Below are 13,652 nucleotides of genomic sequence, written 5' to 3' on the forward strand. Positions count from 1 at the left end.
CGCTGATAGAAGCGTCGATAACTCTCCAGAAACGTCGGATACATGCGGGCGCGTCCCTCGCTCTGCGATTACAGTTGTTAAGCGGCGAAACGTGGTTGCCCGATAAAGATAAGTACACGTGTCATTACCCCCCTCTTAAAAAGCATCGACCCGATGCTGCAAACAAACGAAAGTAACAAAGAAAAGCACTCGTAGCAAAGAAAACAAACTAAGGAAGTTCATCAGCGTCCGTAAAATGGTTTAAGGCGCACCACGTGGACCACTTCAGATCGTGCGCGGCGCCGCTGTGAGTGCGAAATGCCGTCTGGCACGACCTCATAGTCTAGTGCGCCAATACGTCGGATGACCTTGTAGGGTCCGAAATAGCGTTGCAGCAGCTTCTCACTGAGTCCTCGCCGGCGTAACGGGGTCCATACCCAAACACGGTCGCCGGGCTGGTACTCGACGAAGCGTCGTCGGAGGTTGTAGTGTCGGCTGTCGGTACGCTGCTGGGTCTTGATCCGTAGGCGGGCGAGCTGTCGGGCTTCTTCGGCGCGCTCGAGATAGGTAGCGACGTCAAGATTTTCTTCGTCCGTTACGTGCGACAGCATGGCGTCGAGCGTCGTCGTCGGGTTCCTGCCGTAAACCAACTTGAACGGCGTGATCTGTGTTGTTTCTTGCACCGCCGTGTTATAAGCGAATGTTACGTACGGCAGGACGGCATCCCAGGTCTTGTGTTCGACGTCGACGTACATCGCTAGCATGTCGGCGAGGGTCTTATTCAGCCGCTCCGTAAGACCATTCGTCTGCGGGTGGTAAGCCGTTGTCCTCCTGTGCCTTGTCTGACTGTATTTCAGAATGGCTTGGGTGAGCTCCGCTGTAAAGGCCGTTCCTCGGTCGGTGATGAGGACTTCTGGGGCGCCATGTCGCAGCAGGATGTTTTCGACAAAGAATTTCGCCACTTCGGCTGCGCTACCTTTCGGCAGTACTTTTGTTTCAGCGAAGCGGGTGAGGTAATCCGTCGCCACGACGATCCACTTATTTCTGGTTATTGACGTCGGAAAGGGTCCCAGCAAGTCCATCCTGATCTGCTGGAATGGTCGGCAAGGAGGCTCGATTGGCTGTAGTAATCCGGCTGGCCTTGTCGGCGGTGTCTTGCGTCGCTGACAGTCTCGGCACGTTCTGACATAACGGGTGACGTCGGCGGTCAGGCGCGGCCAATAATACTTTTCTTGTATCCTCGATAGTGTCCGGGAAAATCCGAGGTGTCCAGCGGTCGGATCGTCATGTAGGGCATGCAATACTTCTGGACGAAGTCCTGACGGGACAACAAGAAGGTAATTGGCGCGGACTGGCGAGAAGTTCTTCTTCACGAGTAGACCGTCTTGAAGCGTGAAGGAAGATAATCCGCACTTAAATGCCCTGGGGACAACGTCGGTGTGCCCTTCCAAATGATCGTCGAGGCCTTTAAGTTCCGGGTCCACTCGTTGTTGTTCGGCGAAGTCTTCCGCGCTTATTATTCCAAGGAAGGCGTCGTCATCTTCGTCATCTTGCGGCGGCGGGTCAATGGGGGCGCGTGATAGGCGATCGGCGTCTGAGTGTTTTCGTCCGGACTTGTATGTTACAGTGATGTCGTATTCTTGTAGTCTGAGGCTCCACCGTGCCAGCCGTCCTGAGGGATCCTTTAAATTCGCTAGCCAGCACAAGGCGTGATGGTCGCTGACGACTTTGAATGGCCTGCCATATAGGTAAGGGCGAAATTTCGCTGTAGCCCAAACGATGGCGAGGCATTCCTTTTCGGTTGTAGAATAATTGCCTTCCGCTTTTGACAACGACCGGCTAGCGTAAGCTATCACGTGTTCATGTCTATCTTTTCTTTGGACCAGGACGGCGCCGAGGCCTAGGCTACTGGCGTCAGTGTGGATTTCGGTATCGGCGTGCTCGTCGAAGTGCGCATATACGGGCGGCGACTGCATGCGTCGTTTGAGTTCTTGAAATGCCTCGGCCTGCGGCGTTTCCCACTTGAACTCGACGTCGCATTTAGTTAGCTGCGTCAGCGGCTCAGCGATGCGTGAAAAGTTCTTGACAAATCGCCTGTAGTAGGCACACATGCCAAGAAATCTACGCACTGCCTTCTTGTCGATGGGCTGTGGGAACTTTGCTATGGCAGCTGTCTTCTGCGGGTCGGGGCGGACTCCAGATTTGCTGATGACGTGGCCTAAAAATAGAAGCTCCTCGTAAGCGAAGCGGCACTTTTCGGGCTTCAGAGTAAGTCCTGATGACCTAATAGCCTCTAGTACTGTTGCCAGCCGCCTAAGGTGAACGTCGAAATTTCCGGCGAAGACGACGACGTCATCCAAGTATACGAGACAGGTCTGCCACTTCAATCCTGCTAAAACCGTGTCCATCACGCGCTGGTACGTTGCAGGCGCCGAGCACAGTCCGAATGGCATAACCTTGAACTCGTAGAGGCCGTCTGGGGTGATGAAGGCGGTCTTTTCGCGATCTCTTTCGTCGACTTCTGTTTGCCAATAGCCAGACTTTAGGTCCATGGACGAGAAGTATTTAGCGTTGCAGAGCCGATCCAATGCGTCGTCTATCCGTGGGAGGGGGTATACGTCCTTCTTCGTGATCTTGTTCAGACGACGATAATCGACGCAGAAACGTAGAGTTCCGTCCTTTTTCTTTACCAGAACAACGGGGGATGCCCACGGGCTTTTCGACGGCTGGATGATATCGTCGCGCAGCATTTTGTCGACTTGTTCTCTTATAGCTTCACGTTCTCGCGCCGAAACTCGGTAAGGGCTCCGACGGAGTGGGCGAGTGCATTCCTCGGTGATTATGCGATGCTTGGCGACTGGTGTTTGTCGAAACCTCGATGACGCCGAAAAGCAGCCTTTGTATCGTCGGAGCAGACTTCTGAGCTGCTGTTGCTTAATCATAGGGAGATTTGGATTAATGTCGTAGTCTGGTTCGGGAACCATGGTCGTCGGGGTAGATGCGGCGGAATCCGAGAGGACAAACGCATTACTTGTTTCCAGAATTTCCTCGATGTACGCGATCGTCGTGCCCTTGTTGATGTGCTTGAACTCCTGGCTGAAGTTTGTCAGCAACACTTCAGTTTTCCCTCCATGCAGTCGAGCGATCCCTCTTGCGATGCTAATTTCATGGTCTAGCAGTAGACGTTGGTCGCCTTCGATGACGCCTTCTACGTCAGCGGGTGTTGCGGTGCTGACCGAAATAACGACGCTGCAGCAAGGCGGGACGCTCACTTGATCTTCGAGCACACTCAAGGCGTGGTGACTACGAGGGCTCTCCGGCGGCATTGCTTGATCTTCCGACAGCGTTACTGACTTCGACTTCAGGTTGATCATTGCGCAGTGTTGGTCCAGGAAGTCCATACCGAGAATGACGTCTCGTGAACACTCTTGGAGGATAACGAAGGTGGCAGGGTAAGTCCGGTCATGAATGGTTATTCTTGTCGTGCAGATCCCAGTCGGCGTGATGAGGTGTCCTCCAGCGGTGCGAATCTGAGGGCCTTCCCATGCGGTCTTAACTTTCTTCAACTGGGCGGCGATGTGTCCACTCATTACGGAGTAATCGGCCCCTGTGTCGACTAAGGCAGTGACTGCGTGGCCGTCGAGAAGCACGTCGAGGTCGGTTGTTCTTTGTCTGGCATTGCAGTTAGGTCTTGGCGTTGGATCACGGCTGCGTCGTGTTGAACTGAGGTTGGAACGTCGCGTCGTCAAGCCGTCTTTCGTCGGTGTAGTTTTGGCTTCCAGACTTCGTCGGGACGGCGGCGTGTCGCTATGTCGTCGAGATGGTCTGTTCGTCGTCTTCGTCGGCGGCGGAGGATCTTCGTCAGTTCGACGAACAGCAACCGCACCTCCACCGGTTGCTGCTTTTAGTTTTCCGGGTATGGGCTCGCAGAGCGGCACCGGGCTGGGCCAGTGTATGGACGGCGCTGCGGCGACAGGTAGCGGCCTGGTGACGGCGAACGGGACGGTCGTCGAGAGTTCCACTGAGTGGCGGCTAGGTAATCGGCAATGTCACGTGGGCGCTCCCCAAGCTGTGGACGCGGCGCGTTGACGGCGAACCCTCTCAGTCCCATGTCGCGGTATGGGCATCGGCGGTACCCATGGCCGGCTTCTCCGCAGTGATAGCAGAGCGGGCGGTGGTCGGGGGCTCGCCAAATGTCCGTCTTCCTCGCATAGGTGCGCTGGGAGACGGGTGGGCGCGCTGGCGGCGGCGGCGGTGGACGACGGAATTGCGGTGTTGCAGGACCTTGGCGCGGTCGCGCAGGGGGGCCTTGACGGCGGGCGATGGCGGCGGCGTAGGTCATTGCTTCCGGCTGCGGTGGTTCTGGTTCCACCTCAGGAACTCCAAGGGATCGGTGCACCTCTTCCTCCACGATGTCGGCGATACAGGCCACTTCAGGCTGCGACGAAGGCAGGACCTTGCGCAGTTCTTCGCGCACAATGGCCCTGATGGTCTCTTGAAGGTCGTGCGAACCTAGTCCTTGGATGGCATACTGCGGCGTGTGCCCCTGGCGGTTATATTGCCGGGTGCGCATCTCCAGAGTTTTCTCGATCGTCGATGCCTCTGCAGAAAACTCAGCCACAGTCTTCGGTGGGTTACGAATAAGTCCGGCGAAAAGGTCTTGCTTGACGCCGCGCATCAGGAAGCAAACTTTTTTCTCCTCCGACATTTCCGGGTCGGCGTGCCGGAAAAGACGGGCCATCTCCTCCGTGAAGATTGCGATCGTCTCGTTTGGCAGCTGCACTCTGGTTTCTAGTAGAGCTTGGGCTCGCTCTTTTCGCACGACGCTTGTAAACGTGTGCAAGAAGCCGCTTCGGAAAAGGTCCCACGTCGTTAAGGTGGCTTCCCGCTTCTCGAACCACGTCCTGGCGGCGTCTTCCAATGCGAAATAGACATGCCGCAGCTTGTCGTCGCTGTCCCAACTGTTAAACTTAGCGACCCTCTCATACGTTTCGAGCCAGGTTTCCGGGTCCTCGAATGTTGATCCGCGGAACGTCGGAGGTTCCCTGGGCTGCTGCAGCACGATGGGGGACGCTGGGGCTGCCATTGGGGTTGCCTTGTCCACAATCTTCTTGGTCTTCTCAGGTAGAAGTCCGCGCTCCGGGGGCAGCTGTTGAAGACGGCGGCTTGCTCGATGCTCCGGGACTACGTTGGTGTTCTCTTTGTGCTCCGGGCTTGGATCACGGCTTGTCGGGGGCGTCCGCTACATGAACGAAAAGCACCTCCACCAGATGTCACGGGGTAGTGACGGTGAAGAAAGCAAGAATCTGGTGGAATACAAAACTAGCTTTTATTGGGCGAACCTGTGCCCACAAAAACAGGCTACACTTATAGCACAACGATAGCGGCGAACACGGTCAGCGATCGTCGTAAAAACTGACCAGCGGGTTAAGCGCGTCGGCTTTTATAGATCAGTCGTCGAACGTTCCAGATTAACTGATGGGACCCGCGTGTCTTCCACAAAGTTCTACACCATTCGTGTCACGCGATGAAATCTGATAACACAAGGTTCGGCGACAACAGACACGCGGATAGAAGCGTCGATAACTCTCCAGAAACGTCGGATACATGCAGGCGCGTCCCTCGCTCTGCGATTACAGTTGTTAAGCGGCGAAACGTGGTTGCCCGATAAAGATAAGTACACGTGTCAATACTATTCAGATCGTGATTTTGCCATGTAAAACCTAAGAATCAAGTTTTCTTGTCTTTTTTGCCTTGAGTGTTCCACTTAAAGCAATACTGCTTCCCTGCGACAATTTACAACGCAAAAGAATCCAGATGCATGCAGTACACATATATGTAATTAGCACTTCAACAAAAGTGTTACTGGTGCCAAGGAAAGATGGAGGCGGATTATTATTTTCGGAACCGCTGCCCAGTTGTCCCACCAAGTTCGTTCTTGCTATCAGATTCCAACCACTTCCACTGTAACAAATAAATAATAAAAACAATTTCATGTGCTGGTACGTTGTTCAAATTATCAGTACTGTCTACGTGTGCAAACGTCGCTAATGGCCTCCACAGCCCTTGCATGAGGTACACATATCCATAAAAAGTGCGGGGCACAAGCGGCCCTGTTGCTGGGTATTGCTGGCCCCAGACAGTTGGAATATATCACGCGCCAGCCCAACAAAAGCATCCCGCGGGTACGTAAATGAGCCTACGAAGCTACGTACACATAATTTCACGCAATTAAAACCTGAAACCGAGGTAATCAGGCGCGTGTTTGTGCTCACCGTGTACATGCGTTGTGTTTCAGCAACACCAACTCTCATCGTGCGGGCGCTTTACGCCTTAAATAATGGTCCTTCTCGCGATTTTTTTGCGCCATTCCAACCCTACAATATTGAGGCCAGTTACGGACTGACGATGCAAAATTTCGCCTCTAAAGGTGTTCCGCAGGGCTCGAACGGACTTTTCCGCGGATTTCCTCCAGCAGCGCATTGCCCATCATCTCCAACGGCAGGGACGACATAGGCGGCGCCACTGTTGAGGCCGCGCCGAAGTGGAAGCAGAGCGGAGGAGGAGGGAAGTGGTTGGCGCTACTTCTGGAGATTGAGGGGTTTTGTACGCAACCGTGAGGCTTTCTCCTTCGGTGCCCTTTCTCCCGTCAAACCGCAGCTGTCCGCATCGTGGCTTCCTTGCCGTTCTCCACCAGTGGCCAGAAACCCGCATGCGCCGGCCGACTTCCCTCCTGTAGCTTCAACTGCTGAGGATAGAATAGTTGGTTTTAGATAGAATAGTTTGGAATAGAGATAGAATAGAATGGTTTTATCCGTCGCTCCTACATGGCGCCTCCGTTGCGCAGCCAAAAAAGAACCAGATGGAAAAGGAGCTGGTGCTGACTTATTTCAACTGGAAGAAAGCCGGAGAAAATTCCAAAGCGTACAGCTACAGGCTTAGACCACGCTCCCGTTAGGCTGAATAATGAACTAGGACGAATAAGTAAGGAATCTGTGGTGAAAGCAGTGGAAGAACCTTTAAAACATCGAATACCACACAGTTGGTGACATAGTAGAATGAACTTAATTTATAAAGATAAGGTCAATGATAAAGATCAATGGTCACTCGTATAGACCATTGACCATTACACCGGTAATATACAGGCTAGCCATGCAGGCGATCAAATTAAAGCTGCAAGCCTAAGGAGAAAATAATTGCATTTTGGGAGAACTTCAGTATGGATTCAGAATAGGTAGGCGTTGTGATGATAACTTATTTGTGCTTACCCAGTGTATTGAAATATCAAGAGTAGAAAGCAGACCGTTGTAATCGGCCTTTTTTAGACATTGCAGGAGCCTATCACAACGTAGACCACAACATATTGTGGGATATCTTGGAAGGGCTCATTTACAGGGCACAGGGTTTCTTTACCCGTGAGTCGCTTCCCGTTCAGTTTATTTGTTTTTAATTTTTTTGCCACGAACTTGTTTTTGTATCCCGTATGCACTCTCATGAAAAATAAGACCGTCACTTTAGTTTGGCTTTGGCACGAAACAAATTTCTGGCGCGAAATATAACTGCGTTCGCACTCTTTCGATGCACTGCTAGCAAAGCCGCCATTTAAAAACATTCTATGTCTATTACATTGCTTTTCGCGTTTCTTGCGTGGTCAGAGCGCCCCTTCGGTTCCATCGCCAAGGGCCTTTTGTTATCAATGTGATCAGTGGGCCTTGAGAGACGGATAATAGGTGCGACGTTGAAATAAGAGGAAGGAATAGTTGCAAAGCCGCGAAACATTCTGTTGGTGCCCCTTCCGTGCCAGTCCCAAGGTGATGCGCTGTCTCGTCGGGTTTGCGATAGGCAAAGATTTGCTTTTAATCAGCTTATTTGAGGGCGCTGCTTTATGATGCGAGTGGGAGCCCAGTGACATGGTATTTTTCATTATTCGTGGGGTATTTTACCAGTGCGGAAAAAAAATTGTACGCAATTAGTACGGCGCTGAATATATCTCAGTGAGAGGTCAGTTGGGGGTGCCTACGAATGCCTCACTGACACTTTGACGATTAGGACAGTACTTCTCTCGTTAGATAATTAATTATATTTACCTAATTAATCTCGCTAAAGAAAAGAATACTGCCGGATACTCTGAGTAACACTTGTTGGGGGGCTAGTTGGTGCATGTTTCCAGAATAGGGTTGTAGCGCCGAAAAAGACAACACATAGCAAGCGAGACGGGACAGGCGATAGCGCCTGTCCCGTCTCGCTTGCTATGTGTTGTCTTTTTCGGTGCTACAACCGTCTGCCGGATACTCCGCTGTACTAGAAGCAGTATGCACTAGGTTTCCTTCGAGTAACGCAATCGCACTTTTTTTTAAGCCTTGGTACATGATGAATGAGCGCCTTGTATAATTCCCTCAGTAACCGACGCACACACACACACACACACACACACACACACACACACACACACACACACACACACACACATATATATATATATATATATATATATATATATATATATATATATATATATATATATATCATCAGCCTGGCTGCACCCACTGCAGGGCAAAAGCCTCTCCCATACTTCTCCAACTACCCCGGTCATGTATTAATTGTGGCCATGTTGCGCCTGCAAACTTCTTAATCTCATCCGCCCTCCTAACTTTCTGCCACCCCCTGCTACGCTTCCCTTCCCTTGGCATCCAGTCCGTAACCTTTAATGACCATCGGTTATCTTCTCTCCTCAATACATGTCCTGCCCATGCCCATTTCTTTTTCTTGATTTCAACTAAGATGCCATTAACACGCGTTTCTTCCCTCACCTAATCTGCTCATTTCTGATCCCTTAACGTTACACCTATCAGTCTTCTTTCCATAGCTCGTTGCGTCGTCCTCAATTTTTGTAGAACCCTTTTCGTAAGCCTTCGGGTTTCTGCCCGGTACGTGAGTGCTGGTAAGACACAGCTGTTATACACTATACGCTGATATATATATACATATATATATATATATATATATATATATATATATATACACACATACACACATGGGGTTCAGAAAGCTGGTCGAGCCCCTGCCCACCCGGACAAATTAAACCGTTCCGCGTATGACCATCGTTTACTTCTCGGTGTGGCATACACTCGTCGATACCGTTCCAAGATTGAAGAGGAACGGCCGTGTGCAGTTTGTGTCACACTGTCGAAACAATGAACCACGTACTTTGCGTGTGACCTCAATATGCGGCCGAACTAAGGAAACAAGTTTTTTGCTTACCATTTCGACGTCCGGCCAATTTTGTAGGAGGATTTTTTAGGCGCATTGAGACAACTTGACTATGACCAACGTGGCATAATATCCCTGCTAAACTTTGCATGTGAGACGGGTTTTGAGGATGCGCTCTGGACCATATGTGTGGTGCAAAGACTGTGGTAAATGTGTTGGCGAGAGAAGGTATTGTGTGAACACATTACTCTAACTCGTAGTGTGCCTATGGTGCAAATCCGCGAATGGGACAACATGTATATAATAGCTCATTGTACTTTAGTTTAGTCCGTCAACCGCCCCTCCCTTTCCATACATGTCCCACGTCCCGTTACATCTGTGACTAGCAGCAGGCTAAAAGCACGCTATCCTGGACAACCTCTCCCCCTTTGCCTTTATTAAATTCAACCTCCTCATTTGAATGCATTCCAGGCTGTTCCTTTTGTGAATCAATGATAGTGAATAATTGCTTTGTAACGGCTTTTCGAGGGTTTCAGTCGCTAGATACGCTAGAAAAGGTAGTGTATCTGCCGGGGAGCATGGGAGGAAATGGGCGAAGTACTTACTGGTAGTGCAAAAGTGGAAAAGTTAAAGAATACATTATAGGGCAATACATATTTTTGTAAGGTGCAAGGCTTTGTTATAAATATTAATAACGGATGAAACACGCCGATGAAAAGTAAAGAAATAGACTTTGTTGGCATACGCCACCATGCCGTGTCAAAGATGTTGCTCATAATTGACATCTATCTGTTGAACCATGCCCGCACTTCCGTCTATTCACCCAATTAACACCCACACACATAGCCGTTTCTTTTTCCTTCCGTCCGTCCAGTCAACGAACTGCTATTGAATAACGCAGTTTACTGATTTATATGCCTCGAATCCCCTATGCTGAAGATGCGTCCAATAACGGAGTAAATGCACTTCCCTGTCCATTTCGCGGTACGCACTTTCACTCGTTGCTGTCCTTACTTAGTTGTAACATTTTTTACCCTATGGATACCCACATTGTTTGGACACAGCAAAAATGAACGGAACATTAAAAAACGTTTTTTTACCAACCAATACACACATTTGACAACCATAACCTGCATGAACTTATAGGTGTGGGAGTATTCCTTCGTTTGAACTTTTGACGGAGATGTAGGAACGGCGCAGCATGGAAGGTTTATTATGCTCGATGCGGTCTCGAAATAAGCATTTATGCATAGCTCTTTTCAATTTCGACAACGCCGGTATTCGCGACTTTTCTCCTCGTTGCATTTGACGAGCGCGGAAGCACGCTGAAGGAAAAAAAAAGTGTCTGTGAGGTCCGCAAAAACCGCCACGATTACTAATTGTACTATGCTAAGCCAGTTTTGAAATTTTTTCTGCATAAATGTAATACTAAGTTTTATTTTCATACTTTACAGAAGCATCTATCCCGATACGCGTTAGAGACACGCGGGAAATATATTCGCTACGGCCGTTTCGTGCTGATAAAAAGCATCGGAAACGAAACGCCACTCTGTCACAAAATTTCCTTTCCGCCTAATGGATGAACTGTTAACGTTTTTATTTCCCCTCTCCCACTCTTCTCATGCGTATGCATTTTTTAAAAGATATTTTTGTCTCCCCTTACCCCTTCACCAGTGCAGAGTTACAAACTGGATATCTCGATTACGGTTAACCTCACTGCCTTTCTCCTCTCTTTTATCTCTCACTGTCTGTTGTGTAAAATGTTCGCTTAGCATTTGGAAAGTGAGCTGGAATCAGAATTGCTAAAATTGTTTCTTTTTTTCAGGTGGCGACCAGTGGCGCTTTCTACCAGGTTCGTGTGAACCAATTGGAACGAGACGGTGGGAGAACTGTGCTCGTTTCTAATCGCCAAACGGGACTCAACAGGGCGCTGCACCACAAATACGTTTACGTGGATTCAAGGCAAGACAAATATCCTTGCTTCTGCTGAGATTTTAGGCTGCCTACTGCAGCGAATCGAAAGGGAAACAAAATAAAAACAGTGTTGAGAAGTTGCGCTTTAAGTTAGAGCTGGAGAAATGCGCTCGTTATGAAATTGAAGCGCTACTAACTGACCCGCTTTTCTTGTCCTTCTGTTCAGAAACATAGGCGATTGCCCAAAATGAATGGAGTAAGATCGTTTGATGCATAACTCACTAATTTGCTCTTTTTTTATCTAAAAGTCTGCTTCTGCTTACGTGTTAAGGTCTTTAAGTTCACGTGTTTGTCTAGGTTCAGTTAAAAAAAAGACACTGTCACTCATTACACGCAAGATAAGCGTAATGTGTTTATGGTTGTTAGCTGTGGAAGATCCGAAAGGCCCGTTAGCCCGAAATGTTAGGTAAAAGAACATATCAAGAAAACTCGAAGCAAATAAACGGTAAAACATTGTACAAACAAATTCATTACGATAGAAAAACCTAGCCGAACTAATATATCTCAACCACAAAAAAATATAAAAAAACATGAACGTAACACTACAAGAACAGCACAAATGGGAACACGTTGCGCGAACATACATAGCGTAAAAAAGACAACACTTCAATTATTGTTCATAAGGAATCGATGAAGGTACTGCCGCAGAAAAAGAATGGAAAGCACCTTTGATAGATATTTGAAAGCATATATAGCGCTGGCGAACAAGTACGGAAGGGAGGCGACGCCACAATGCGCCACCTTCAACAACCATTTTCAGGAAACAACCGCGTATTCACCCATGCACATCGGCGCCACATCATTCAAATTTTAATCATCGAAAAAAGCCGCCTCCTTATCTGACAAGTCGACCGAAAGGGGACTAACAGATAAGGAGACGGCTTTTTTGGATGGTTAAAATTTGGATGATGTGGCGCCACTGTTAGCGCATTGTGCTGTCGTCTCCCTTCTGCCCTTGCTCAATGGCGCTAAATATGCTTTGAAAGTTAGTTCACCAACACGCCGAACCAATGGCAGTGGTGATGTTTAGGAGATAACCTGTCTTTGTTGAATCATGAGAATGCTCAATGTACTCTTTGCAAAGCGAAAGGAGACCAATATAAAGTGCTGAGATGATTGCGAAGGATGGCTCACTAGGTCGTATTGTAAACACTCAGTCAGCCGCACAAAATCTTCCATAGCGCTAGAGTGCGTGCGTTCGGATGGCCTCACTTTCCTTATATGACGCAAGAACCAAAGTATGTAGGCAACTTCCAAGCTTAAGTGACGTAAGACCCCAGCTCCTACCTGCGTCAATCAATACATAAAAGTTATTAAAGGACTGTGCTCCAAGATTGAAAACCTCCCTTTCGAAACCTTATTTATGAGTGTACTGTGTGCTTCTGGTATTGAATACCAAGAATTCGAGTGTTAGAGAATGGCTGCTGTTCATCGAGAAATAGTAAATGCATTGTTCCTAGCTTCCACTGGATTGTGAAAGTAAACCTGTTCTTTAGAAGTGTCGCAGGTTAAGCTCTCATCAGACTATGTTTACTCTGTCGTTAAGTGGCGCTGCTCCTGACTGCTGAATGCTATGACTGTTTGTGCGGGGAGGGGTCCTATAGTGCATTTTGTACGTTGCCCATCTTCTGAAGTGCACTTGTACTCGTACACTTTATATGAAGTTCACTTCTGGGACATCAACGATCGTCAGGTTTACAGAAATGTGAAGGAAAGCGATAGTGTTATATAACGAAGACTACGGCGACCCTTTCTCAAACCACGTCGCTTGATGTAAAGTTGTATCGCAATTATCAAAGGAGATTCTTCGAGTCCGGTACTGCGAGTGCAACTAAAGTGTTAATCGTTAACTACTGACCTATGTCTCATTGTGAACATTCACTGATCGGAGTAAGTTTGCATGCTGGTGCTATTAAAACTACATATAACCTTCTAAAGAGACCTTCTAGCTGTGTCAAGATTTCATGTGCGTAGAACGTACACATGACAACACGTAACTAGCAAGTCAGACCCTCACAGTCTCTAAGCGGGAAAGTTGCTTCAGTATTGAATGGGTCTATATTATGTGTAGGGTACAGAATTATGACGAAACTATAATCATCCTCCACACCTAGCAAGTTTTCTCTAAAAATGAAGTGTTCTGGCCAGCGACTCAGCGACTTCATTTTAAGCGAGGGAGAGAGAGAAAGCAAGCAAAGGAAAGGCAGGGAGGTCAACCAGACGAGTGTCCCATTTGCTACCCTATATTCTGGGTAAAAAAAGGGTGAGTAGAAAGAGAGAAAGAGGGAGTGCTGAGTACACGTGGGAGGATGCACAAGAGCACTATAGACGGTCTCTCAAACCAGTGCACTTCAAGTACTCTACTAGTTCAGAAATCGCTTTTTGTGCCAGTGACGAATGTGGCTACGGCCCAAGTCTGAGAAAAGGTTATGAAGTGCAGTCGATTAAAATTTGACCAAAGACAGAGGCTTTCGACGTCGCAGCGAGAA

At 48.6% G+C, this 13,652-nt stretch overlaps 1 protein-coding gene across 2 annotated transcripts in view; it reads left to right on the forward strand.

Moving 5' to 3' along the window:
• Nucleotides 1–13,652, forward strand: part of LOC139047535 (probable glutamate receptor) — a 106,166-nt gene that overhangs the window by 78,390 nt on the left and 14,124 nt on the right. For both annotated transcript variants that reach the window (XM_070521363.1, XM_070521362.1), the window contains exon 11: nucleotides 11,015–11,151. In XM_070521363.1, coding sequence (XP_070377464.1) covers nucleotides 11,015–11,151 — 137 coding nt within the window. The remainder of the gene's footprint in view (nucleotides 1–11,014; nucleotides 11,152–13,652) is intronic.

This window comes from Dermacentor albipictus, chromosome 7 (genome assembly GCF_038994185.2).
Source record: "Dermacentor albipictus isolate Rhodes 1998 colony chromosome 7, USDA_Dalb.pri_finalv2, whole genome shotgun sequence".
Classification (NCBI taxonomy): domain Eukaryota; kingdom Metazoa; phylum Arthropoda; class Arachnida; order Ixodida; family Ixodidae; genus Dermacentor; species Dermacentor albipictus.